Source organism: Andrena cerasifolii, chromosome 5 (genome assembly GCF_050908995.1).
Source record: "Andrena cerasifolii isolate SP2316 chromosome 5, iyAndCera1_principal, whole genome shotgun sequence".
Taxonomy (NCBI): domain Eukaryota; kingdom Metazoa; phylum Arthropoda; class Insecta; order Hymenoptera; family Andrenidae; genus Andrena; species Andrena cerasifolii.
The window spans coordinates 11,090,683-11,117,865 of NC_135122.1; the positions used below are offsets into that span (position 1 = coordinate 11,090,683).

General features: G+C 35.9%; 8 protein-coding genes across 24 annotated transcripts; 5 read left to right on the top strand and 3 right to left on the bottom strand.

Annotated features, from left to right (window-relative positions):
* Positions 1 to 183: 183 nt before the first annotated feature.
* On the bottom strand, positions 184 to 2,371 carry LOC143368695 (exosome complex component RRP43). Its single transcript, XM_076811679.1, has 7 exons — positions 2,069 to 2,371; positions 1,684 to 1,720; positions 1,487 to 1,624; positions 836 to 1,130; positions 634 to 754; positions 455 to 558; positions 184 to 360 (listed from the first exon to the last, which is right to left on the bottom strand). Exons 1-7 carry the CDS (start codon positions 2,083 to 2,085, stop codon positions 233 to 235), a joined length of 840 nt encoding a protein of 279 aa, XP_076667794.1. The 5' UTR covers positions 2,086 to 2,371; the 3' UTR covers positions 184 to 232.
* An 85-nt stretch (positions 2,372 to 2,456) lies between these two features.
* Positions 2,457 to 5,709, bottom strand: Rush (pleckstrin homology and FYVE domain containing family member rush hour). Of its 3 annotated transcripts, none has more exons than XM_076811686.1 (8): positions 5,621 to 5,709; positions 4,931 to 4,995; positions 4,654 to 4,791; positions 4,463 to 4,526; positions 4,023 to 4,148; positions 3,823 to 3,929; positions 3,279 to 3,533; positions 2,457 to 3,208 (listed from the first exon to the last, which is right to left on the bottom strand). In XM_076811686.1, exons 1-8 carry the CDS (start codon positions 5,634 to 5,636, stop codon positions 3,179 to 3,181), a joined length of 801 nt encoding a protein of 266 aa, XP_076667801.1. In that variant the 5' UTR covers positions 5,637 to 5,709; the 3' UTR covers positions 2,457 to 3,178. The 3 variants fall into 3 exon arrangements, with proteins under 3 accessions (XP_076667801.1, XP_076667800.1, XP_076667802.1); XM_076811685.1 differs by lacking the exon at positions 5,621 to 5,709 and adding an exon at positions 5,448 to 5,493; XM_076811687.1 differs by lacking the exon at positions 5,621 to 5,709 and adding an exon at positions 5,094 to 5,340.
* A 338-nt stretch (positions 5,710 to 6,047) lies between these two features.
* On the top strand, positions 6,048 to 7,070 carry Rnasek (Ribonuclease kappa). Its single transcript, XM_076811716.1, has 2 exons — positions 6,048 to 6,213; positions 6,499 to 7,070. The coding sequence occupies exons 1-2, from the start codon at positions 6,145 to 6,147 to the stop codon at positions 6,718 to 6,720; spliced, it is 291 nt and encodes a 96-aa protein (XP_076667831.1). The 5' UTR covers positions 6,048 to 6,144; the 3' UTR covers positions 6,721 to 7,070.
* A 541-nt stretch (positions 7,071 to 7,611) lies between these two features.
* Positions 7,612 to 10,297, top strand: LOC143368685 (major facilitator superfamily domain-containing protein 12). Of its 2 annotated transcripts, XM_076811665.1 has the most exons (8): positions 7,612 to 8,000; positions 8,091 to 8,437; positions 8,515 to 8,722; positions 8,873 to 9,081; positions 9,163 to 9,522; positions 9,599 to 9,749; positions 9,844 to 9,962; positions 10,047 to 10,297. In XM_076811665.1, exons 2-8 carry the CDS (start codon positions 8,131 to 8,133, stop codon positions 10,151 to 10,153), a joined length of 1,461 nt encoding a protein of 486 aa, XP_076667780.1. In that variant the 5' UTR covers positions 7,612 to 8,000; positions 8,091 to 8,130; the 3' UTR covers positions 10,154 to 10,297. The 2 variants fall into 2 exon arrangements, with proteins under 2 accessions (XP_076667780.1, XP_076667779.1); XM_076811664.1 differs by having other exon boundaries at positions 7,612 to 8,437.
* A 236-nt stretch (positions 10,298 to 10,533) lies between these two features.
* On the top strand, positions 10,534 to 14,548 carry LOC143368680 (serologically defined colon cancer antigen 8 homolog). Of its 7 annotated transcripts, XM_076811652.1 has the most exons (10): positions 10,534 to 10,857; positions 10,933 to 10,978; positions 11,076 to 11,210; positions 11,304 to 11,643; positions 11,717 to 12,488; positions 12,585 to 12,823; positions 12,913 to 13,024; positions 13,214 to 13,331; positions 13,807 to 13,883; positions 13,940 to 14,548. In XM_076811652.1, the coding sequence occupies exons 1-10, from the start codon at positions 10,785 to 10,787 to the stop codon at positions 14,395 to 14,397; spliced, it is 2,370 nt and encodes a 789-aa protein (XP_076667767.1). In that variant the 5' UTR covers positions 10,534 to 10,784; the 3' UTR covers positions 14,398 to 14,548. The 7 variants fall into 7 exon arrangements, 3 of the variants coding, with proteins under 3 accessions (XP_076667767.1, XP_076667768.1, XP_076667766.1); XR_013085281.1 differs by having other exon boundaries at positions 10,534 to 10,978; positions 13,557 to 13,883; positions 13,940 to 14,011; XR_013085284.1 differs by lacking the exon at positions 13,214 to 13,331 and adding an exon at positions 13,557 to 13,681 and having other exon boundaries at positions 10,534 to 10,978; positions 13,940 to 13,991.
* A 2,158-nt stretch (positions 14,549 to 16,706) lies between these two features.
* On the top strand, positions 16,707 to 24,775 carry LOC143368701 (uncharacterized). Of its 8 annotated transcripts, none has more exons than XR_013085285.1 (6): positions 16,707 to 19,266; positions 19,875 to 19,933; positions 20,108 to 20,278; positions 20,555 to 20,682; positions 20,896 to 21,004; positions 24,647 to 24,745. XR_013085285.1 is itself a non-coding variant. In XM_076811699.1 (6 exons), the coding sequence occupies exons 1-6, from the start codon at positions 19,243 to 19,245 to the stop codon at positions 24,667 to 24,669; spliced, it is 447 nt and encodes a 148-aa protein (XP_076667814.1). In that variant the 5' UTR covers positions 16,707 to 19,242; the 3' UTR covers positions 24,670 to 24,775. The 8 variants fall into 8 exon arrangements, 7 of the variants coding, with proteins under 7 accessions (XP_076667814.1, XP_076667813.1, XP_076667811.1 ...); XM_076811699.1 differs by having other exon boundaries at positions 20,963 to 21,004; positions 24,647 to 24,775; XM_076811698.1 differs by lacking the exon at positions 24,647 to 24,745 and adding an exon at positions 21,113 to 21,812 and having other exon boundaries at positions 20,963 to 21,004.
* LOC143368705 (uncharacterized) lies at positions 21,561 to 24,274 on the bottom strand. The gene is made up of 2 exons (XM_076811710.1): positions 23,541 to 24,274; positions 21,561 to 22,852 (listed from the first exon to the last, which is right to left on the bottom strand). The coding sequence occupies exons 1-2, from the start codon at positions 23,774 to 23,776 to the stop codon at positions 22,597 to 22,599; spliced, it is 492 nt and encodes a 163-aa protein (XP_076667825.1). The 5' UTR covers positions 23,777 to 24,274; the 3' UTR covers positions 21,561 to 22,596.
* Nd-b17.2 (NADH dehydrogenase (ubiquinone) B17.2 subunit) lies at positions 24,657 to 26,895 on the top strand. Its single transcript, XM_076811712.1, has 3 exons — positions 24,657 to 24,817; positions 24,988 to 25,070; positions 26,529 to 26,895. The coding sequence occupies exons 1-3, from the start codon at positions 24,723 to 24,725 to the stop codon at positions 26,768 to 26,770; spliced, it is 420 nt and encodes a 139-aa protein (XP_076667827.1). The 5' UTR covers positions 24,657 to 24,722; the 3' UTR covers positions 26,771 to 26,895.
* The last annotated feature ends 288 nt before the right edge of the window (positions 26,896 to 27,183 follow it).

Here is a 27,183-nt window from a genome sequence, read left to right on the forward strand (position 1 = left end):
CCGTTTCCCGCGCCTTTCCATCTTCCCGCGAAGTGTATCCTCAGGGTAGCCTTCCTAGCCCCGGCCTCCACAGCCAAGTGCAGTGGCGCCAGGTCCAGCAAGACTCCCATCGCCAGGGTTAGGCGTGGTGGGGAACGCACCCGTTTAATGTAATGTAAGTCGATGTTTTAAATAACAACAAAATAATTATAAAATATTTTATTAACGATGTAATGGAATTTTATACAAACGTTCATTCTCTTGAATCATTCTCCTTTGCTGATGATATAGCGGTATTAATAAGCGATCTGACTAATTTCGCCCTTTTCTTAGACTTTGCTAAACTGTTTAAAAATAAATTGTGAGAAATTGGGATTCCACCTAAATAAGTAATTTGATATACATATATAATTAGAATTTTTCTTCACCGTACAGCATGCTCAAAGATATTCTCTTAAATAGCCACACAACATACCAGGTTTATGTATGCAACAGATCTTCTCTTCGTCCATTACGATCGTTAATCTTCCCAAACATAAACTTTCTTCGTCATCTGTGGGATCAGCGATCAGTAACTGACTGAAGAAAAACAACAAAGTAACATGTAATAATAGTTGAAAAGTAAATTTAGAAACTAGAAATATTTTAACTTACTCGTCAAATACCGCAAAAGTCACAGAGACAGGCAACGCCTTAATTGGAAACTGTTTCCTTTTCGTAGAATGCACAGAGGTGTCTCCAGTTTCTGCATTGTAAATTATTTCAGGTAAGGTCACTATGTGGGAACAAAAGCATTGTACGATTAAAGAAACAAAATATAGATACATTCTGACTTTGCTTACAGCGTACAACTTACGAGTACTGAGTGCAGCCGTTAAAGCTCCAATACAAGCATCAATTATAGAACCGTCATAGTTAATACATAAAAGGTCACAATATAGTACCCACACAAGTTTCCCTCTGTGGATACATAGGCTTTTTAAATCAATGGCTGCTGAATTCCATAAGATGTTGTCTATCGTTTTTGAAATAACTTGTGCTTGGTCGCTTGGTGGTCCAGGCCTAAATTTTGGAGAGCATAATGGAGAAAGCTCAACGTTAGGTACAACATATCCACAATCAGGGGATTCCGTTTTAGGCGCTGCTAATTCCTACAACAATTTTAAGCGAGATTTAAATCTACATGCAATCTTATACTATAAAGCAGAAAGTGTATTGTATGTTTGTGTGTTTGTCTGTCGCCTAAAAACTTTCAAACGGTAAGCTCTGAGGTCGCGATATGTACCTCAGCTCATTATGCCTGACTAATCCAGACAAATGTGACCATTTTCACAAAAAAAAACTAAAAATTTGTTTTCTTTTATAAAATTAAAATCTAAATTTTGGACAAAGCCGAGTAGTAAAGCTAGTTTTATATACCTTAAGGCCGCGTACAGACTTGAGCACGAACGCGAATGTTTACGAACAAATGAAATAAGAGTAACAATCTTAGATGAAAAGTACTTACAGCTTTAATGCCGCATACAACCGCTGTGCTGCCAATTTTAAACACCGATGAACTATCAGCGTGAGTAATCGATGAAATGTTCACACTTATTGGGCGAAATGATAAAAATTGCCTTCCATCTGGTCTAACCTCTTGCGCCTGCAAATGATAAATATTATAAATTCCGATATATAACGCTTAAATACATGCAGACTTACCAAGTGGTCTTGCAAATATTTCACAGGATGAATAATCCTGTAATCATATTTTCAATGAAGTTTAATTGTAGCATAAATGAACTTTTGAAAATGAACTGAGAACATAATTATTGATATATTTTGCACGGCGCGGAGTGATATTGAAACAAATTACAGTCATTTTTACATATATATATTTATGTATTATACGAAGTTATTTAGAAATGACTGCTGATCAGGTTATATTGAAGTGAATGAATCTTATTCGAGTAATCAAGTATTTTACACCTAAGTTTCTGGTTTTGTTGTTGTGTTATAGATTCATATTATTTGTTAAAATGAAATTAATAACGAGTGCACATACTTTTATGCGAACAAAACGATATATAAAGTGAAGAATACTAACTTATATTGAGAATCCATAACTCAAATATTTAACCATGTCATCGGGTACGTAATTTTTGCCCCATTCCTCGGCACAAAATGTGGTTTGCTAGACAATATATATCAGTTCATATACAAACGCGTAAAATTCCTTTATTAATCTATAAAATATTGTTTAACATTAACAAATATGGAGGCTCTCAGAAAGTTTTAATGGAAAATATTTGAATGTACGGCCATTTCGTGAAAAGTGAATTTGTTGACGGTAAAATATAGTGCATTATGTTAATTCGTAAAAATAAATATGCATTCGAAATTTGTTTCTAAATTATATTTAATGTTTATTCGAAATTTAGTTTATGAGCGCCATCTGTATTTATTGGAATTAAAAAGTGACCCACATAAAAAGATTGGATGAAATTGTATATTGTTTATTATATTTTCTTACAATCGTCGCATTCCACATAGATCTTATGTAATCTTATAATTACAAACGGCTGAACAAAGTTTAATTTCATACGATTAAAATTTCTTAAAAGTCTCTAAAAATAGTGTATCCTCTCTGAAATTAACATTAGATTCGTATGAATTGTTTACAAATAGTAAAAAAGAACGAATGGTCTATTTGGAAAGGCACAATGCGGCATATATTCTTAAAATATCGTATCAACGAAAATTAGAATCTAATTATCGTAACTATCGAAATATTACAATATAGCAAGATCCATGTATATAAATGGTCGAAATTTCATAGCTTCACTTGTCGTGAATTACTTCTTTACTATATATAAAGAGTTAAAAATAGTAGTCTTTTTTTGTTTCAGTGTCTGTGTAAACATTAGAATAGTTCGACTAACTCTGAACGTCAAGCGTACTTTCTAAGTTGTTTGTATAAATTAGATATACATATCAAATATACTAGTTTTCAGAATTTAATATAAAATCATTTGAATGATTTATACACAGACATTTCTCTTATTTCTCTGCATAAATATAATTTAAAAATAGCTTTTACAATTTTTACATCGCTGTAGGTTTTAATTACTGACAAATCTCAAGTTATTGACTTTCAAAAATATTGTTTCGAATAATATTCCTGTCTGTATTGTTCTTTGCTTCAATGTTCTCAACTTCATCGGCCAAGCGTCGAATAAAATTTAGGCTGTAACAAAAGAAACATGAATCGGCCACGTTACTAACGCGAAAGGATTTTTTTTAACACAACTAGTCACCTCGTCATGGTTTTCTTCCTTGGTTCCATCGTCATCGTCGCCAGAACTATCGCCCCCCGAACTGTCGGCTGAATTACGTTGCTGATCTTTATTATTCAAGCTGTCAACAGTGGGCGGAGATGCTTTTACTTTACTAGCTGCATCGTAACATTGCAAACAGACTCTAACTGCTTTTCCATTTCCTTGACCAGGCAATAACAACTTCTTATTGCTGCAAGGCCCACATACCACAGCCCCACATTGTCTACAGTGGTGCTGAAAAAATTTATGTTTACCAATGAGTACATCGAAACTACTGTGCCCGGATGGAAAGAAGTCGGTCGAGAAACTATAGGGTCCGAACATCAGGTCCGAATAGTATATCCCTATTGGCCGGCGCGACAACGTCGCCGAATACAAAGTAAGCAAACGGGACACGAGCGGGGGGGAGCCAATGCGAGCGAAGAACCCCTCTTGCCCCTGTGACATTTCAACCGACTTCTTTCCATCCGGGCACAGTACATTGTGTCAATAATTTCGTTGAAAACATAGCGAATACATGTACCCGTCTGTTTAAGACTGTAAATTGTGTTTTATTACAATGCATGCAAATTGTAGCTTCATTATCTGGAACCCACACAGCCGCGTGAACTTCGACTGGCTTTTTACCACCTACCGAAAGAAAACACGCTCGAATTATAAATGTACATATACCTAAAGGGGCGCTTGAATGTTACATTTTTTTAAGCAATAACGGTTACTCACTCTTTCTTAATAAGTCCTCGATACATTTTGTAATATGAGCCATCCATTCTTGCTTCTCTGTAGCAGTGGCAGCATAAACAGCAAACGACTTTGTTACTGTCTTTATGAGCCAGCCATTGCGATATTCTATAAATAATGACGAATTACTACACTATCTCTACATAATTTTCAACACTGCTACATTGAATGCACATAATGTGGTCGAGATTAGTAGTCCAAATATTAGTCCTGAAACTATTATAAATAAGAAATGGCGCTACAAAGCTAGATAAAAGTGTTCTAGCTAACGCAACAAAATCTTTACTACTGCTTCTCTTTGTTAGACTGTTACTGTATTTAAAGTACGTAGCTAAAAGTAATTCAATATTTCCGACTGTCAAATATGATATAAACGAACAAAGGGCATTACGAAAAAAGTAAAAAGTAAAAATATAACATACGACCCTCATCAGCCAAAGACTCAAGTTTGACTTCTTCGAGTGGTATAATATGTTGTTTGTTGTACTGTCAACATAAAAAATGTAAATTTACTTTCACCTATTTAATACATCGATAAATTACACTAAATTATCATATTGGCGAATTAAATGAAATTGCATGTACATAAGTTAACAAGATATCGTTGACGTACCTTTTTCTTGTTCATTACAATGTTTCCATAAACCAATATGTCATTGAACAAGAAGAATTGTCTCGGTTTTGGTTTCTTCCTACACATTTTTGTTAGGACGCCTTCTCCTACTAAAACTCTTCCAGGTACCGCAAGTGACTACAATAAATAATACTATTAGATTAATTCGAAATAAGTTACACTTTCAACTTTATATTTTCAATATTGCCAGTTATGCCTTCGTGGAAATATGATTCCTGAATAAGTAGGATTAAATATCCTATAATCTGAATCTTACCTGGCCAGAACTGCCAAAGCAGTTTTCGACCATAGCAATACGCCTGGCATTGGCCTCGCTGTTTACTGTAACAAATCATATAAACAATAAACAATAATATAAACAATAAACAATTTCGAATATCCGTCTCATGGAGAAATATGGTATAATTTTAAGTATTTGCCTCCAATAATTCATATAATATATGTTGGATTCAACTGTAAGAAACACAAGCTGTCGAGCTATATTGCTACCCAATGTAAATGTCAGAAGACGTGAATACGCAAGCTGTGAATCTTTAAATCCTTGAACAGGAATAAATGCATATCTCAAAACGATATGTCAGAAGTGAGTTAAATCGCTTTAGCTTCTCTATTTACTGCAGCAATCGTATAAAAACTGAGCAACGCTCGATCTCCATTCGTGAAGTTTACGCTGATAAACAGAACGCGGCGAAATATTAGCTATTCCTTTCAAGTAGTTTGCATACATTATGTACTCGTTTTAACTGTCAAAAACACAAGCTACGGAGCTACACCGTTATCCGATGCACAAATGTCACAGATCATAGAATACGCCCAGTATCTTGCTGTTTCTAAACCAGGATATTGTTAATATCACAAATGTCGAGGCGATGCGTGAGAAATAAGTGAAATTTCTCATGAAATTTCTAACATTAATTAAATGATAATAAATGGGGTACAAACTAACCCAATCGGTCAACCATGATCTTATGAATCAGGGCTGACAACAACAGGAAGTATGAATCACGTCTCACGTCTATGTGCTTCGCTATTTGTCATATTTTCCCTGCGTTATATTGAAAGTATTCGAGAAAGGATGATTGTTATAATCATCAAGTTATAAACTAAAAGTTATTTACTCGCTTGAAACAAGATTCTCGGAATAGTAGAATTTTATATATGTTTCTTTGAACAGATATCATTGGCGAGGAAGGAAATTATATTATTCTGTTTCTGTTTCTTCGTTGAAACTTTCGATTGCAGCTTCTTCTCTACAGGATACGAACAGTTTAATAATATTCATAAGATTAAACGATGTGGAACACGAATTTTCAAATACCGGATGCGCACCTTCGATATATCGATAGTTGATAGCGCTCCGTCAATGAAAATCATATGATTACTGAGGGCGTAGCGATAGAACAGTCGTGATCCGTTGCCCGTTAGGTTACTTGGTACGAAAGTAAAACAAGATACTTTTCAGAAGGAAAAATGAAGATATGTGGACCGAAGTATGCCTTGTGCGGCTTAATATTATCGGTTTGGGGTATATTTCAACTAGTAAGTGACACTCTTTAAGTCCACTTCTACCTAATCTCAATGGATGTCAAATTTGCTAAGAGTCTCATTTTAAATCGAAAAAGCCTTCAAAAATCCTTTCTAAGTGAACTTTCTCTATTACCTTCATCCCGTAAAGTCTGGATCGCTTTATCATCTTATTCTTTACTTGTTCCTTTCCTATTAACAATATAATATTCGAGCAAGCTGACAATATTTCTGTATTATATATACATTTCTTAAAACTTATCGTGTAATAGCTAAATACTAATTGTGTTGAATTTTCAGGCCCTGATGGGATTATTCTTCTACGTTAATAGTGTAGCCCTGGTAGAAGACGTTCCATTAAAAGGATTGTATTCAAGCCCCAAAGAATTCTATGCGGAAGCGGACAGAGGCTACAAACAGAATGCATATAATTGCTGGATTGCGGCTTGTATTTACGTACTCACATTCCTCTTTTCTGGACATCAGTTTTATATAAATTCAAGGTCATCCCACAGTGTTTAAAAGAATATCATTAGCAACACTGTACAACAAACAAGAAATATGTATAAATTTATTAAACAATGCTGTATTATAAACAGGAAATGTCATGTTTAGTGATATCCTAGATTATGCTGAAATGTATATTACAGATGTTAATAACAAATTTCGTAATAATGGTAATACAGATACTTTCTCCGATGCATTTGAAAATTAAAAATTAATTTATAAATATGTATGTTTGAAAAACATGATTCTAGTTTTAGCTACTGTAACATCCATAAAATATGAGCATAAACTTTTATTTCATATTACCATATATATATATGTATAAAGATGTATAATAATATTGTTGATTGAATTTGCTTTCTTTACTGACATGTAGTACTTTATCTTTTCCGATTTATAAAGAGTCTTAATTTCAGAATGTTTCGTTCTTTTTAACCGACTTCAAAAAGAAAGGTTCTCAGTTCGAGGTGTTTGTGTGTATGTTATACGTATTACGTTTACCGCGAATTTCTCCGTAACTACTGAACCGATTTTGGTGAAACTTATTGCATTTAGTTTGGCTTCGATCAACTTAGGTCATGGAGAAAGAATTATCAAAATCGGTCGAGTAGTTTGAGTCGCCAAAAATCCATCTCGCAAACGTTACTTTTATGCAAAATGCATTTATTATTATTATTTATTATTTTTTTAAAATTACTTTTTCATTCATACTTTCTTAAATTATAATTAACAATAGTGTTTATATTAATATGAAGTCCTAATGCTTAAAAGTTTATCTTAACTTAATGATTAAAAACAAACATAAATGAAATCTAAATTTCGAACAGTTTACAGTTCTCATTTGCTATGCATGCAAACAGTCACGTGCATTGCATTGTACATGTATTTCTATGTGTGGGTAGCTATCTATCACAATGAGTCATTTTAAAACATTCCGAATTACCGATGTGCACTTCTTCGCTAATTCTATCTACACATGACACATACTGGAGGAACGAAATCTGAAGTTTTGAATTAATACATTAAAAGGAGGGTACATAATATAATATTCACAACGACATTGCACATATACATATAGAGGGAAGTCGAAACGTCGAAAGCCACGTGAACTAAGCACGGACGTGTGACCAAGTGTGACATATAAACATTTCTGTAGGTTATGAATTCGTATATTTTACAATGAATCAAGGAGAAAATGGAGAAAAGGAGAAATACATTCAAAAGTGAGAACGAGGAAATGATCGTGGCGAAATGAAACTGGCAAACATCTAGATATTTTTATAAGTCGTAAAAGTGTTTGTATACGACACTTGGAATTCGACGTAATTCGAAAAGTGACATGCCCTGGTGGTTGTCACTAACATAGATCTGATTACATTGTATAGAAAATATTCCATCGTGTTTGTTGTATCGAATTCTATCATAATGGAAAGTGAACGGGCAAGCGTGATTAGCGACTACACAGAAATAATGCAACCTCTTCCTCCTTCCTTGAAACTAGCATTTGGGATAGGACATGTCTTAAATGACATTTGTGCTTCCATGTGGTTCACTTATTTATTAGTGTTTTTCCATTTGATATTGGGCTTCGATGCGACGTTAGCCGGAGTGATTTTATTCATCGGTCAAGTAGCTGATGCTTTAGCCACCCCGTTCGTTGGTTTCCATTGCGATAAAAGCGACGATTTCTGGCTATGCAAATATGGAAGACGAAAGACATGGCATTTAATAGGTATATGTGTTATATGCATTATTTCTTATATTCTATTATAGTAGAAATACATAAAACTCTTTCAAAATGTGTTTCAGGTACCGTGTGTGTAATATTTGCATTTCCTTTTATATTTTTACGATGCATCGGATGTGAAACTTCTTCTCAGTGGGCTCAATTAGTTTATTACGCTGCATTTGTTATAATCTTCCAATTTGGTTGGGCTGCGGTGCAGATATCTCATTTATCATTGGTCCCAGAACTTACACCCACCGAACGCGAAAGAACAGAGCTCATAGCTATCAGGTATATTTGAAGCGAGATGCTTTAATTAGTGCGATGTCATTAGGAGAATATTGCAGGCTTCGCAATTTGGAATAGACAATGTAGCATTATGTACAGATTTAGAGAACGATAAAAATAAGGAATTATAATATTTATTGTAATTCTATTTAGATATAGCTTTACCGTTCTTTCAAACGTGTTTGTTTATTGCCTCACGTGGGCAGTATTACATTTAACGAACAGAGATTCTGATTCTCAAATCGGGCCAGGTGACGCAAAGAAATTTGAAGAAGTCGTATTGATCGGAATAGGATTTGGCTCTGTAACATCCCTTTTATTCCATGTCTTCGTTAAAGAGCAAGTTTTCAATAACTCTAATGGTAAAATAAATCTCGCGTTTATCTGTTCATCCATTTTCTATATAATGACTGAAACTTCATTTACGTTAATATCTGTTTTAGGATTGTTACGTAGAAGTACGAGAACAATATCAGTATTATTAAAAGATATACAATTATATCAAGTAGCCTGTATATATATGCCCACACGTTTATTTGTAAATTTGTCACAAATTTACGTGCCTTTGTATTTACATGACTCATTAAGTATGCCAGCTACATCTTTGGCTGTAATACCATTATTAATGTTCCTGAGTAGTTTCATAATGTCTTTGATTATCGAAAAGTTAAATACAAAATTAGGCAGAAAGATTTCATATTGTTTTGGTGTTATGCTAGGCTTGTGCGCTTGTATTTGGATACATTTTGGTACAGGTGCAACGTATACGAAATATCAAATCTATCCGGTATCTCTAATATTAGGTAATACTTACAGTTTTTTAAATATCAGGGTAAAAAGCATAAATTGCTACTAAATATTAATTGTTCTATGTTACAGGAGCCGCAGGGTCGATTATGCTAGTAACTAGTCTCGGCGTCACAGCAGATTTTATTGGGCCAAATACAGATAACGGTGCATTTGTATACGGTATTATGAGTTTCACGGATAAACTTTGCAATGGATTAGCAGTTGTGATTATTCAATATTTGTTAGTAAATTTAAGTAAAACTGATTTCAGTGGTGATTATTATTATTTTATATTTTAAACCCTCTGCAAAAGTATTATTTTACAATTTTTTTAGAGGATCTTGGATTAGTTGCAAAAATTACTACACAGGAGTCTTGGTTTATGCCTGCGGCGCGTCCGCAGTCTTTGGTTTGTTAGTAATATCATGGATAAAACCATTTTCTCCCAGCCCAGGTGCGAGTTGCATATCAATATCATTTATGAAACTAAAGTTTTGCAAGTTATAATATCCTAATACGTGGTACAACTCCTTTTCAGCATACAATACATTGACTTCAGAGCAAACTATAGAGCCCGATAACAGATTCGTTTCTATAGCACCAGAAACAGAACCTGACAACTTAGGGCAAGAGCACGTCACGTAATCCAGAAACGAAAGTTTTAATATACCCATGATAAAGTTAACGAATCCATACATTTATTATGACCACTAGAAAGCTTCGCATATAATGCGCAATGCTCTTTTCCATAGTTCTATAACATAAATACAACGAAATGTTTTCATCTTACTTTTAATATTTTATAATTTAAGAAATCTGAAGAATTCCTATACTAACTATATTGTATCCATAATCTGATTAAATTAAGAAGTTGTTACTGAATGATCGGTAAATGATTGGTATTAATACATGCCTAAGAAATCTTAAACGTAATTCTAAGAAATTTGGGAAAAAGTGTGACCATTATCATCCTCTTTTCCGACGGCGACAGAAATGCCAATATGCTATTGAGAAATAGCTGATAATAAGTCACGGAATATATTCGTGCGTGATGGTACGGTGCCTATGCCCGTACACCATGAACGGCCATCCTGCACGCGATCTACTACCAGGCTCCGACTATGCTCAGTTGAGGTGAACTTCGATTTTCTTAAGCAGTACTATAGTACTCGGCGAACGGTTAACGTGTGTTGAGGTGAATATGTATTTACTCCATTGATTGGCATACCCTCTTATATATATAACGAGTCGGCGGTATCAGCGGAACGAGTTCAGAATGTTTGAAACGGTCAACTGCGGACGTGAGCGGCGTTTTATTAGTACGTCGCCAACTAGCGCTGGGAGCCTAGGTACTTATTTAGCACGCTTAAAACTTCCTCTGCGGAATTGTTTAAAGACAAAAGGAAATTTTTCGCGTTACACAGATTCCACGGACTTCGGACAAATGAAAAGGCTAAGCTTAAAGACCAAGTAAGCGTGCGTCCCTTTTTAATTTGATAAACTAAGTCTAGTAGTATAGAAAATATTTTTACATTACCTTTTACATGTGCACCTTCTAATTTTGCAGGAAAATGAATGGAATACAGAAAATAGATTTAAATAAGAAGAAATCTATAGATTATACGGAAATGGCTTATAGAGAGGCTGTTTCGAAATTGAAATATTTGCTAGCCGAATCGTATGTTTCCAAGCCAACATTAGGGTAATTTAACATGAAATATTATTGCTGTATGAATTCATCTTGCATAGGGCATTCCTTATATCTACAAGTAACCGCTGAATAATTTCTATACAGGAAAGCACAAGGAATCAAGGACACTTATCGATTTAGTAGCACGAAGATTGATGAAGTAGATGAAGAAAGAGACGATAGAAGTGTGGAAATCGCCAATTCTAAGGGAAAGGATTTGCATGAAGACATAAATACGCTTGCGAATCCGCGCTTTGCTTCTTGCAAAACTGTGCATCAAACAAAAGCATTCAGCAATTCGGCACTTTCAACTGTAGATTTGCAATCTGCTCCTCCAGAACTGAATTCTTTTATCGAACAGCAAGAGGAGTACATCCAACAATTACATCAGGAATCCCACTTTTGTAGGAACCAATTGAATAATCTACTTCATAAAGTTAGAGAGGTATAACAGCGAATACGTTTAGCTAGCTAGTTTTAGTAACTTATTGAATAACAGTTGAATTTAATTATTCCAGGTGATAGCTGAGAATGAAGCGCTACATTACAGAAACAAAACGGGATTTTTCAAGTGTGCTCTTGATGAGTATACGCATGGTAATGAAAACGCCAATGAGGACATCAAACCGAAGTCTATTCAGGCAGAGGTTACTGAAATGAGAAAACCCAAAACCTTAGAAGGTCCTAGCATAGTATTCGAATCAAGAATCAGCGAATTAGAAGCACAACTTACTCAAGCGAAGCTAGAGCTGCGCAAAGCTCAAGAGGAGAATCAGAGTAATTTGAAGCGGTTGTCTGAAAGCTGTTCGAATAATGACGCATCGGAAGTAAAAGCTCAATTGGAGAAAGCTTTACACGCTAGACACGAAGCCGAGATGGAAATAGCAGATTTACAAAAATCTCTATCTTCAGTACGAGATAAGGAAGCTAAAGCGATGCAAAAAGCAAAACGATCTGTAGACGCTGTGCAGCAAATTGAATTCGAGAAGAGCCAGTGTGAAACGGAGATCAAAAAATTGAAAGAAGAATTGGATAGAAAGCATGAGAAACTTCGGGAGGCAGCTCAGGAAGCGAGTAAGCGTATAGCTGAAGAGAGACAGCAGACAGAACGCAGGTACAGTGAACAAGTTGACCAACTGTCTGCTGATATAGCTTCCCATTGGGATGCAGCTAACAAATCTCAACTGGAATCCGATAAACAGCGTAAAGAGTTAATGGAACTTAAGAAAGAGCTGTCTCAGAAGCAAACGTATATCCATGATCTGAAGAAGGAACTTCAAAGTAAGATAGGTAAGTTTTACAATCTAGTTAAGCTTATAAGACTTGATGGAATATAATAGAACGAATGTAGTAAGTTACAATACTTCGTCATCTATATTTGTGCAGAAAATTTGCAAAGCGAATTAAATCAACTGTTAACGGAGAAAGATGTTGCCCAGCAAGAAGTCCTAGCTACAAAATTAGCTGCCGAGCGAAGCGAAAGGCAAAATCGTCAGGAACAAAGTAGACTACAAATTGAAGTGAATTCGTACAAACAACGATTGGAAAGAACGGAGGCTGATTTAGTTCATGTACGAAGGGAGAATTCAAGACTATCGGAACAAATAGCTAGTCTGGAAAAGGAGGCAAGACATTGAACCTTAAACGTTATTAAAATCAATCACTTCTTTCTGTTTTTAATACAACAATTTAATAGAAGTAAAGGTTCTTTTAGATCAATGCTGGTAAACCTATACGTCCAGAGGATTATTCCGCAGAGACTCTGCCAAAATCGGAAAATGACAAAGAATTAGCTTCAATGATAATGGATATGGAAACTAAACATGGTAAGATATCAGTTCGGATATGCCTATGTTAGGTATATTGTCTTTTAAAAGTTGCGTAAAACGGTATTAATATTATTTAACAATATTTTGCGTGTGGGAAATCGGCATGCTGACACTATGCCTAGCATGGGCAGAGGAATGAGATTAGTCAATTTATTAAAAATTGACTAACAAGATGGCATTTCTTAGCTGCTACAGTGGCTGGTCTAGAAGACGCCTTGAATAATCAGGCTACGCTCGTCTCTCAACTGACTGCTGAATGCCAATCTCTCACACAGCGTTTGGAAGCTAACAATCTCACGCACAAGTATATCTTTAGTTCTATGCCCCGAAAAATATTGCTTTTATGTTTTATTAGTAGCAAGTGATCGTTCACTCTATTTCTACCATTAGTACCGTGACACGTAAATAGTTCACAACAGTTTATTAATGCTTATAGTACATTCTATGTACATTCATATTAGTGTATCGATAATTAATAAGCATTCAAATTATTTCTTTGAATATACCTAGGGCTATTCTGTGTTGACAGAGGGAGTCACTGACAGAGATGTAACAAGAGTTGGAAAAGCTACATCAACTTCGAACAAAAAACGTACTGTTACGGTTGATCTGAAAGTAAAAGTAATTCCAAAACAAAAGTGAGAGTTTTCAGAGGTACCTCTATCAGCACAGTAATAGTGTATGAAAAATCAAGCATATACAATAAGCGTGACTCTAAGAATCACAGAAGCGTCTTCAGTTGCTAATCGAATGACGTTTTTAAATCTACTCTTTCTTAGGGAAGAAATGGCCAACCTACAGAGCAACATAGAATACTTATCGAACAAGATACAAAGCACCCTTAGTAATCAGCAAGGTAATATTTTTTTAGCTGTTAGAATTATCTTCAAAGTAATAAACTTGATTTTTTAGGAGTCTTGCCAATCGAAAATAAAGAGGAATCACCAAATTCATTAATACAGGCACAAAGTGATGCATTTCCGGCCACAGGTAACCAGGAGTATAGTACGAAAACAAATAAGTTGAATCAGAAAAATAACAAATCATTAGAGAATGACTTCTGCCGTGAGAAAGCATACGACACGAAAAATAAAGCAGAAAATGCCGTTGATAACAAAATGCAAAAATACGAACAATCTAAAAATCAAGAGAATGAACATAAAAATCTAATTGACAGTCAAAACTTAGAACCATATATGGCAGAGCAACAATGCAATTCATACAAAGAATGTAATGTTGCCCAAAATAATCTTCAGGAACATACTGAGGCAAAAGAGACCCCTAATGAAACGACTCACAATTCATCTACGCTAGAAATGCATCGAAATAATCCTAATATTATTAATTCTAATAATGAATTTGCACAATAAATATTTATGTGCATACAATATTGTAAAACATGCTTAAGCACTGCAAACCATATTCAAATATTACCAGAGGCCATAACTGTTATAACCTAAATATTAAAAGTCATGACATAAAAGTTAATATCTTTCTTTAAATGGTTTTGGTTACGAATAATCATTATCGATGACGAGAATTTGTTTTGGTTACGGTGTAACCAATATCTATTGCGGGAATTTTTTTGGTTACGGAAAAACCAATATATATTGCGGGATTTTTTTTTTAGTTTACAGCGTAACCCATATCTATTAAGTTTTTTTTCTTGTTACGCTTATAAGTTATGGGGAAACGGCACTGGCCTGTTCACAGTGGGGGAAGTTACGCAGTCCACGCATGCGCATGATGACGGCGCGACGTCGAAACGAAATGGCGCCACCGTCAAACCAAATCAACTAGTGATCCTTTAGGGTGTGAGCGGAACAACGTGTATCGTCGCTGATTGGTTGCCGCGATTTTGGAGCAAAAGCGGAAGTAGACAGAGAAAGAAACTGTAAAAAAAGAAAGAGACAGCAATACTGATAGAAAGAGACAGAAATACTGACGGAAAGAGAGAGAGAGAGAGAGATAAATACTGATAGAAAGAGATAGATATGTTTATTTCCGGTTTTGCTCCAAGATGGCTGCGATTATACCGATCACTCCCTAGATTGCTTTTAATACGTCGAATAAAAAAGGAGTTTTCGTTGAAAGTATTGTTCGATACAGAAGTCTATTGTTTTTATGTGCAGTATATAAACATTTTTGTATTTCCTTATTGAGAATGATTGAAAATGTTTATTAAAAAAAATAAGACTCTGTATGAATTTCGCGTGTACAGTAAAAGTACCTGTACTTATTTATCGTATCCCAAAAGTATTAACGCAGAGTTCGCCCATAGTAGCGAATATACGGCGACGATATTTCAAACCGTCGAGTAATCTGCCTCGGTACATCGCACTTTCTATTTTCTTATCACGCGACAAGGGGAGTAAAAAAAGTAAACGTTGGGTTTAACATTGGACTTGGTTCCGTTCGGTACAAGGCATATTTATTTCGCACGAAGAGAAAGGTGAGCGGCACGCGCTTCTCGCATTTTAAAGATGCTAAGATCGGCGTCATATTTATTTAATCTCTTTCCCCCTTTTTGAAGATCTAATTATTTATGGGGCGTATGTACAGGGTGTCCCGATTGAAACTAATCCCCTAAGTAATTACCATCTTCAGTTATTGCGTTACGAATTAAAAACGTTTTATGCCGAATCAGAATGGTTTTAAAGGACGTACAGGTGGCAAGAAAGATTTCTTCTCAGAAAATTGTAAATTTAATATTTGCAGGGCAAGATCTATATAGGAGGGGCGCAAGCAGGGCAACTGCTCAGAGTGGCAAAATTGATAGAAAGGGAAAATTGAAATCAATAAAAACGAATAAAAAAGATTTGAGAAATCGGTAAAAAGGTGGGTAATACATATCCCTAGTAGCGCAAAATATTGGTCAAATATTTTTTTCTAATATTAAATAAATATTTATTTTATATTTGGACGAAAATGAATATTTCCTGTATATTCGTAAAAAAATATTTTGAAAGAGTTTGAATCTATTTTTAACATTGTGTGTATTGTATGTGTATTCAATATTTTGTGCCACAAGGGATGTGTGATTTTAGTATCAAACTTATAAACTGTTTTTAAATCGCCCATATAATTAGTAAATTCTTATAAAACAAAAGGTTTTTGTTACTCAACAAATACCTAAAAATTGCACTCACTGTCAAAAATTCTACTTCGAAATAATTATTTATAATTAAACATATAGGGCAGCAAAAATGATTTTTGCCCACAGTGGCGGAAGATCTACTTATTTAGGACCCTGTGTCTTTGAAGACAAAGCGTAGTCAGCTCCGAGCAGAGAAAATCCCTGTTTCGTTTCTCGATCAAGAACAGTGCCGGCGATATGCATACGTGTTTCTGCAGGCATCCACCGGTAGAACACATTACACGAAGAGTCAGAAGTGGAACCGGTTTAGTAATAACGCGGCAATATCCGAGAAGCGTTCCTTTTTATCGCGAAGCTTTCTCTAGAATCTAGAAGCAAAGGAAGAAAGTCTGCGGCATTTGGAAGACAAATCGATCCAGATCGGACGGTACTTAGAGTCATTAGGACGGGGACGTCCTATTTTTTCGAATAGATTGTCGTAATGATCCATCAAGCCCGTCGTAAAATCATGCGAGGTGGTGCTTTTATCACTTTTCTCCTTAAACTGGCACGGTTGTAAACAAGACAGTAGTATTAATAAATGAGGCGTTGAAAACAATGTCGGTCTGATTAATAGAGTTGGGATAAATAGCGGCCTTCCGATAAAGTTACTGGAGTAACTAATCTACGCGGACGCAAAGTTTGGGAAGCCCTGCTTCCGATCAACAAACGCATGCATCAGCGGCACATACCCTCGATAAGATCGCAGTCATCGGTTCACTTTCTTCTGTCGATCACTTTACACCGTGCACATCGATGTGAAACGAACACGTTTGCTATATTAATCACTCGACCAGAAGCGGTGGCATTTCAGTCTCCCGCTGCTGACACCTCACTTAACTAATGCAAAGAATCAAGGACTTTTAATTACAGATCGTTCTAACTTTGTTTCAGAGACGATCATCGCCTCCAGTCTTCGCCACTGGCTTAAACAATTGAAGAAACTATTTCACATAGGTACTTCTGTCGCAAGTCATAAGAAATGTATGAAAGCCAGATGTAAACACACCTTTTATCTGTAACGAGAATGTTAAACTACTCTATGAAACATTCGAACTATCAAAGTTGTAGCAATTCACTAGAGTACAGCTTTGCATTATCAGTGTGTATACATACAAACTCCGCTTTCCCGTTCATTGATCTCCCTGAATGGTACATAATTCTCGTTCGTAAGCGTGAAACGAGTTTGTATAACGAGAAACCATTCCTTCTGGAACGTGGACCAATTTTCTCTTCACACAAATTTAATGTAGCTACAGTGTAATTATTTAGTGGTTCCATTTTTTTCTCCATAGTAGTCACTCTAATGAGCTATCGTGTAATTTAAGAGGCGTGCAAATCTGTTGACATAAAATCGGGATACTTAACTGTCCATAATTCTCAAGGAAACTACTTAGACGGAACAACGTGTCCTTTATTTCCTATTTCAAGTGGCTAAACCGTAAGAAACGCTGGCCGTTTCCTCTTTACCGTTGCATGGTTCCTCGTTTTTTTCTTCATTTATCCGCGAGACGAAATGCTGGCGCCGTTGAATCGAAAGTGAAACACCTAGGACACGCGTTTACTTTGTTGCTTATTGCAACTATTTATGTATTCCCATAAAACTGGCTGCCATTTCACTTTTAATACGAGAGAAAGGACTCAGATACTAAGCTGTTACCATACAGTAAAATATATAGTCATTTCTTCATAATGATTCTCACCCCCCGTTCGTATTTTCAAATATACAGCGGTCCCCGGATTATCGAGAAAGATTCGGGACCGGGGAGTTCTCCATAAACCGGGGCAGGGGGAAGTAGTTTGCGCCTAATAAACTGACCCTTGTCAGGACCCTCGCTCGAACCGTCTGTGGGTGAAATAGCGCACCAGCGGGAGACCCTCGGTCGACGGCGAATTCAGATTCAGTATTGAATATGAAAATTTTCATATTACTGATTATACTTCGACGGGAGTATTACCGATGGATTGGTGAGTTTATGTCGACGAAAACGAGGCTGCATTTAAGCAATCTTCAGCAAACACTTTACAATTTGGTGAAGTCGTTGATGTTCTCCATTTAAATTCTCTTCTGCATTATTACATAGTGTGTAATAATTTTAAAAAGGAGACACTTTCCAGTGTGCGAATTACAACATTTAGTCAGCGTAGTGACGTTCGCTAAAAATGGACCGGATCTCTCCATATTTGAACTCATTATTTTCATTGGGAAATCCTAAAAAATCCATTAGTAATACTTTCATGAACATTGATCAAAAACATGAACATTTTATTTTTCTCCACTGGGTATTTTACCTGAGCCAACGGTTTTATTGCTCTCGGCAGTCAACGGGCGGTCTACCCGGGACCTAAGGCCCTCGCTCGCACCGAGGAAGCAAGACTGTGAGGTGGGTAGGTCTTTCCTGATGATCCGGGGAAAAAAGCATGTCAATAATCCGGGGACCACTGTATCTCTAATTCCCTGGGACCAGTAGCGCACCCAGAGGGGGCCAAGGGTCCCCGGCATCCCCCAAAAGAAGGTGCGTTGTAAGAAGAAAAGAAATCTGAATTTTATTCTTGAAATAATTTTTATATTCGCCTAATGAATTCGATTAAATTTGCATTAAAAATATTTTCATCCCTTCAATTCAGCTCCCCCCAAGATTAAATCCTCAGCGCGCCACTGCCTGGGACACTCTGTGCCTAATTCGGGAAAAGAAGAAGGGTTGGCCAAAGTAAACTGAGGAAACTGCAAAAGATGAAAAGTATCTGCGGTCCGTTAAACATGCTATGCAAATTCAGCGCGAACATCTTCACGTTCTAAGGAAAGAAGTAATCCCGAAGCAAGTGGCTTGCATTTGAAAGTGGTGGAGACCAGCTCGACATACTTACCCGCGTCTGTTCTCTGAGCGGTGCCAGGTAAATAATCTAACATGAATCGTGGCGGAATAAAACAAAACCGGGGTCCTCGGGGGCTAAAAGGAAACGAGAGTAAGCGGCTGAGGTATAAAGGGGATCCTGTTCCATAGGAATTCTCAGCGCGCCGCGCGAATCACGTAGAGCAGACGGCCTCCTATCGGAGTCTGCGGGCTAGGTCGCAACCATGAAGACGGAAGTATTGTTGCAAGTAAATCGCGAAACATACACCAAAAAGTGCTTCTTATCACTCCTCGTTTCTGCCCTCTGATATTCGAATCGCTGATTCTTCCATTCTCCTCTGTGCAATTTAGTGCGCGAGTTTAGGGTAAAGGGCCCAATGTCACCCTAAGGTGTTTTGCTTAAAATAACGAATAAACCTTGTGAAATCATACGTAAAAAAAATTTAGCATACACTTGAAACTGTTATTTGTGCGATACAAAAAAAACAGCACTTAATTTCTTCTTCGTTAATTTTGATAAGACGATAAAAAATTTTAAGCTCCCCACGTATTTTCTTTTAAATCAATGAGTTTATAAATCAAAATAGTGGGTTTGAGAGTCTCAAACATTTTTTCTTCAACTAAACATTTTAAATAATAATAAATAAATAGAAAAACTTACACCTCTGGCCAATGAATACAAAAACTATGCAATAGTGTCAATTCTTAAGGTGGCAGATTTACCCTGTATCGCCTCAGAAAGCTTGTGCTTCAGTGTCGTATTTTGATGAATTGAGCGATGAACGTTAAGAATTTGATATGCAGAGCGAGGTGTTCAGAATTATTGTTAGTGTAAATGATTTTCTATGACTTTCAGTTCACCTTACTTCTGATCATACTCTTCGTCACCTCGTCCGAGGGATTCTTCTTCGAATAGTAAGCGATTTTGGATTTTGCTTTGTTTTGTCACAAGATTTATTTCCCAAGTAAAAAAGATACTTTGAATAATTTACTTTCGAAGCTGTTTAAACGAATTATGATTAGTTAAAGATTATTCGGGTCGTCAAGAAGAAGGGGAATATATTATCCTGTTGGCCATTTCTATTTCAGCCCTAAAAAGGTTCTGATGAATCTGTTGCACTCGTTGAAGGAGAAGAAGGAAGCGAAAAAAAAGCCCTATGCCGCGGAGCATTTTCATGTGCATTATTACCCAATTCCATACACACTATCTGAACCACCCGTAAAAGCGCCCAAGAAGCACGAGCTTGAAGAAATTCACGAGTAGGTACCAAGGGAATTATAAACAGAAGGAAACGTAGACGTTAAAATCGTATTGACTAATCGAAGAATTCAGTTTGATTGCATCGCATCTCGGTGGAATCTAAAATGAAATTAATGATCGCTTTCCGTAAAAGTAGATGTACAATTTCGTAAAATTTATACGATCTATCGAATTCAATCTCACCTTCGCTTATAACGAGTTAGCTTACTCAGACTTGATAATTAATGTAACACTCTTTGTTGGTCATTTACTAATGAATAAAAAATAATGTTCAGCGAGCATCTGACGTCACTTGGATGGACAGCGCACGAATATAAATACATCCCCGAACCCAAAATCAGAATCCCCTCGAAATTAATAGACCTGTGGCACGAGTCTGCACCTTGGGACCATTCAATTCTAGGTGAGTTTAGCAATTCAGGAGCCCAGTGGGAAAACAGGCGCATGCCACCGTTTTGTGATTTTTTTTACCATTTTTTCACCGAGCCCCTCAGTTCTGTAGTAGCTCCTTTTATTTTAGAATTTACTTATTTTACTTTTTGGGTATTTCCATTACCCAGATATTCAGACCATACGTAAATGAGAAACGATTTTACTTATTATTAAAACCTTACAGACGCTCTTAAAGAAGCGTTCTTATCATTGGAACGTTAATATACTGAAAGGTATTGTTAATTTTATAGATGCCGATCTTTCGGAGACGTTCCACCACCACGAGGACGAAGGTATATACGTCGAAGTCCCATTTAATCCGAAAATCATCATTGAACATCCCCACGCCAGTAAGAAAGTGAAAAGTGGCCTATTAGCAGCTGTTTTTCACAAACTCACAGGTTCCAAAAACCACGTGAATCGGTGAAACGAGAGAATAAAGCAAATGGAGGGGAAAAGTTAGGAGCTGTTGAAAGTATTAGCAGGATTAACAGCCAGTTTGCTGCGTTACATATAATAAAAAATCAAGGGTAGTTTATAAGTTAGGTATTACACACCTGAACTCAATCGTAATAATAGGTATTGAGTAAAACTTTTCAAGAATAAATAGTAGCACATCGGAACCCAGTTTCTTAATTTCACAAGCGTGGAAATTAAGATTTCGTTTGTTAGTATTAGGATTAGTAACTTTAGCTCTGTGTGAAAAGATTTGACTTTTTTGCAACTTAGAGTTGATCGTTAATTAATAAGTCAGTACTTTGCGGAGAAAAGATGTTACATCATGAGTTTTATGGAATTTTTATGAAGTGGGCGGTAAATATTAATCAAAACTAGAAATAGTCCTGATAGTAGTGTAGAAAAATAATGTTCCTTGTATTGTTACATGTTCTAGACAATATTACAATATTAACAACACTATGAGTATTTTTGATATTTTCTTCGTTGCTTTGTTTCTGTTTGACGTTACGTATTTACATGGTTAATTTCGTTTTACTGTCTAATATATAAAGAATAGCACAATGTAAGTAAGCATTTTTAACATAACATCGTGTAAAGTGTGACCGAGAAGTTAGTTAAAAAATAAAATTCAGTTTGAACAGAGATACATATATACCTACTACTGTTAGTCTTTTCCAAAATTTCCGGGGGTATGAGGTGTAAACAAATTTCAAATAAAACATAGAATAAAATACATAAACCCTCAAAAATTGAAATTTATTCTAAATAAAATTAAATACCATTTAATCGTAACAAAAAATAATTATTTACAAATAAATAATGTTAAAAGACAAACATCGAAAAGATATTTTAAAATAAATTTTTAAGTAGTGCGATTTCTAATTGTTTCAAAAGGCAATCAGTAAACAAAATTTCATTCTATTATTTTTTACATAAATGGAGGGCTTAGAAGGAGAGCTGCAGCCCTAATTCAGCCTTGTATTACGCAATGGTATTAAATTGTTCTATACAATTTGTTTACACATATCAGATCCCCAATTTTATAAAAAAAAATCTATTGTCCAGATCGTGATCCTCCCTTCAAGTTCTACACACCTTCTTTCAATAGCATGCATAACGCTACGTCATCAGAGTGACGCGACTCCCTCTCGATTGGATTTTCTTTTTAAAGACAAGGGCGTCCGGATACTTTTTTCCAGGGGGGAGGGGGGGCAACTTTGGGTGATGGTAAAGAAAAATATAGCCCTCTTGCCTTTTTTAACCCATTTTATAGTGCCAATTTAATTACAAATTTAAAACCGAAATTTAAAAATATTCCCTTTTTTCATATAAACTTAATAAAGATCAGTTTTGAAAAATAAGCGATTTTTCTCAAAAGCCAGAGGGGGCAACTGCCCCTTTTGCACCCCACTCCTGACGCCCATGTTTAAAGAGGAAGCTTTATTTTACTATGCTGCTGTAATTGTATCTTTTCGAACAACGCCCTATAGGATATTTCCATTAATCGAGATATGATCGAAGGTGGCGTCAATTTTCTCCCCTCGATACGAAGTTCTTGTTCCTCCATGTGGAGTCTGGCAATGTTGCCCGCAAGCTGCATCATGTAAATACGATCGGTGAATCGCACCACGTGGCTGCCCATCACTTTCTCTAACTGCCTTTTGACCGGCGGATAATTTATTCTGAAAATCACGCGGAGGGGCAACGTGACCGTCGATCATTTTAACGTTATCAGAAATGAAGCTACTTAGTAGCTGGAGTTTCACAATTGCATTAAGAGATTACACACCTTTCCTGTGTTGGAAAATATAGTAATTTTTATGATTTTTTTAACTAAACATACAGTTAAATTTATACATAAAAGGTGTATGTCTTGATTTTTAAATACAACATTTCTTTATATGAAAAAGAAATCATAAAAATAGCCCTATTTTCCAACCAGCCCAAGGTACGTAACCCCCTAAGATATTTTCATTATTTACATAGTGATAATTGCGTTTCAATTTAAATATTCCATTGCTTATCTCTGAACAGAAATCCCCAAATCATTGGCAGATAGGAATCTAAGCGTGGAAGTCTATATAGTCTAGGTCGTCGAACGATTTGGAAAATTTTGTTTCTCAATTCTGCATAATTACTGGTTCGAAATTATGATAACTGGCACACAGTTTAGGCTCATCTTCTCATTTGTTTATGTCGACACTCAAAACATGTTTACTTTAACGCTCCGCCGAGTTTATGACCTCACTTTCAATCTTCTGATCTTGAGGACATGTTTGCGCGGCATGATCACCCATAAAAGTGGTCGAGGATCTCATTGGCATTGATAAAAAATAGAATGCAAGGGGAGCGAAGGAAGTCGTGACTTACGCGTATCTTACGTGTTCCGATTCCCACCACTTTAAAGGTCTATCGTAAGGATCGATGGTAGAAAAGAACATCTTTCGCACATTCTTGCTTATTTCCTTAGGCTGTTTCGGGACAACTTTGGGTGCTTCGTCTGCGACTTCTTCATCGTTCCCGTTACTTTTATTACGATGCTTAATTTTTTTCGCCTTGCGTTGGTTATTCTTGGCACGTAGCTTTTTTGCTGACCCCATTTGCATTGAAAAGTATACCTGTCCTTATTTCCAGGTCTTCCTATTTAATCCGATCGTTTGTTAGAAACTGACGACACCACGCGATGCGCTATTAATTTTCTCATAACTTTTGGGAATCTCCGAATTTAGTAGAACATTTTATTTTACAAACAGGAGGATTGGTGGGTTAAAGGTTCGCGCGTGAACCTGGCGGATTTAAAATGACGGAATCACGTTGACAGCTTTCTTCAAGTGGTTCTTTTTATTTTAAATATTGAGAAACACGAAGGAGACCTGAATCGCTGGGTCACGCTTCCCTTCGTTTTACCATTTTACTCCCAGATTGACTATGTTAATTTTACTGTTGCGTTCCAATCGTTGCTTACGCGATTTTTCCTCATATGCGTTTAGAAGAGAATAGTTGTTTAACTTCCAAATAATCCTGCTAAATCGTTTAGCAGAAAATTGCTACAGTTCGTTTTGTGAGACTATATTGCGTCGAGAAGAAAAGATTTGAACACTCCCGCGCGTGCGATCAAAGGAACTTAAGGCTGCTGTCTCATTTTTGTTATGGTCCGAATCGATCGAAACGTCCGTTGTAAACAGACTTTACACAGAATAAAACAACGCCACTAAAAGTTTTTACGAAATATTCACAAATTTCCATTCTCTCTCACGGTAGTATTCAAATATAAATAATATTCTCTTAGCCACAGAAATGAACAAAAAATAGAATTTATTATTCTCGACAATATTTTCAATATTTCGCTGCGCCATCATATAATGCTAATTTTACACTCAAAAGCTGAAATTTGCTTTAAAACATATATATCTACATATGCAATTCATAAAAATGTAAAGAAAAAACAATATATCAAATTATAATTGATATTACAGCGAAGAGTCTAGAATTTTTGTAGTTCGAGCTGTTCGCATATTTTTGCGATACGTCGAGAAACAATTGGAAACAATAATGGCGAAGTTATTGGGGTTCGACAAAGCCTGTCGATTCATTCAAGTAGTAAGAGATAACGGTGGTATTTTAAAGTCCCTGCGTACTCTATACAGGTTATTATGTTCTTAAACATTTATTTGACCGAAACTTACATCCACGTTCTTCTTATAAATCGCTATTTATTATTATCTAAGAAACCTAAAATAGACTTCACTACCGCAAAGCTATATAAACACATTAATTTCTGCCAGCACATTACCTTCCCGCATTCCAAATGTTTCAGAGTCGATATACTAAAAAGTGGAACTTTAGTGGGCGAAGATAAATTTGGAAACAAGTACTATGAAAATAATTCGTACTTCTATGGTAAGCCGAAGAATTAAAAATCTCTTATGCTCTCAAAGTACGCCCTGCGATGTAAGTTTAACACGACTAGAGTAAGGATATTGTTCTTGCGCACAGAAAGATCTATAAGTAAAGAATTTAGGAGTTAATAGTAAATTCTTTCGTCAGATACAATTTGCCTTGATAAAAGGAACAAGCAAACGATAAGAAACAGCGACATTACGTAATCTGACAGATTTCTTAACACGTCGGCTGCCAAACCTGAATTACACTTTTCTTTCCCCAGGTGTCAACATGTAAAAATATAGTATGTCTTCTCAAAAACATATTTTACTCTCATCCTCGATCAAATTAAAGAAACAATAAAATCATCTTACATTATTGATAAGACAAACATTCCTGACGTGCCATATAACCGTCAAGACAACTCAACACCTTTTGTTGATGCGAAAAATACAATATGAAATAAGACATCGTGCGAGCCGCCGGCGTATCATGCAGCAGCCAACGTGTTAAGAACCTACTTCCGAATTCTATCTATCTATTAATGGGCTATACCTAGTCAGGAGGCCGAAAAGAGGCAATTTTTTTTTGAAAAAGCAGAAGTATATATTTTTACAGAACTTTTTGCACTAAAAAAGCAACATTTATGGGGTAATGCCACTCGGGAGTCTGGTAAAGCAGCCAGATTTTGAGAATTTTTTAAGCGAGTATACTGAATGGAACACAAAATTTGTCCGGAGGCCTTTATTGTACAAACCTTGAAGTATGATCATAATTTTTTTTTAAATTTTTTTAATACAGAATTGGTATGAAAAAATTTTAAAAAAATTGTGATCATACTTCAAGGTATGTACAATAAAGGCCTTCGATCAAATTTTGATAAACAACATTTGGTAATTTTTTTGTAGAAAAATATTTACGTTTATAATAAAAATACAACGATATCCAAGAAGCCTTTTTAAAAACGGTGAGCAAGATATCTCAAAAACTACTGCACCAATCTTTCTGAAATTTTGTGGGCTTTTTTTATATAAAAATCTACTGAATGACGAGAGGATTTTTTTTCCGTTGTATAGTTTCGATTTTATCTAATGGTCACTTTTCGTTGATAAAATCGAAACTATACAATGGGAAAATATCCTTCCGTCACCGAGTAGATTTTTATATAAAAAATAAGCCCACAAAATTTCAGAAAGATTGGTGGAGTAGTTTTTGATATATCTTGCTCACCGTTTTTAAAAAGGCTTCTTGAATGTCGTTGTATTTTTATTAAAAACTTAAGTATTTTTCTACAAAGAAATTACCAAATGTTCTTTAAATGTTCCTCTTTGAAGTGCAAAAAGTTCTGTAAAAATATACGCTTTAGTTTTTAAAAAAAAAATTCACAAACATTCGCCTCTTTTCGGCCTCCTGACTAGGTGTAACCTCTTAAGTCCCTTGCGACATATTTTAAGTGCGCGCTCTGTTTCGTAACAGCTAGTAACAGATGGGTGATATACTCGGACAGAGCTGGCATGGATTACGATGGTTCTCTAGTTCCGCCGGAATGGTTTGGATGGTTACATTATAAGACAGATCTCCTGCCTCATAAGGACCCGTCGCGACCAAAGTACAAATGGATGGCGGAGCATCAACCGAATGTATCCGGCACCCCAGAAGCTTACATGCCTTATAGTACCACAAAGCCAACAATCGAACCTTGGAAACCTCCGCAGTAATGCTGTTTGTTGCACACGATTAAGTAATAGGATCGATTAGACTAAATATAACAGTAATACATGTATCATGTATTTCGATGTAAATAAAATAATTGTATTGTAAATATATACATATACTAGCTTTACTATTCAGCTTCGCCCGGAATTTAGTCATTCGTCTGGATTGGCTAGGCGTAAAGAGCTGAGGCACATTTCGTGGCCCTAGATTTTACCGTTCGAAAGTTTTTAGGCGTCAGACAAACGTGTAAACTTTCTGGTGTATGTATTAAGATTAACTTTACGATCCTTGGTTAATGCGATCTCCATATCGACGCGCGTTACGAAGAGTAGCACGTTTCATTCTTTTCTTACGGACAACTGCATGTAGAAAAAATGAAACGTGCTGCTTTTCGTAACGCGCGTCGATATGTTAA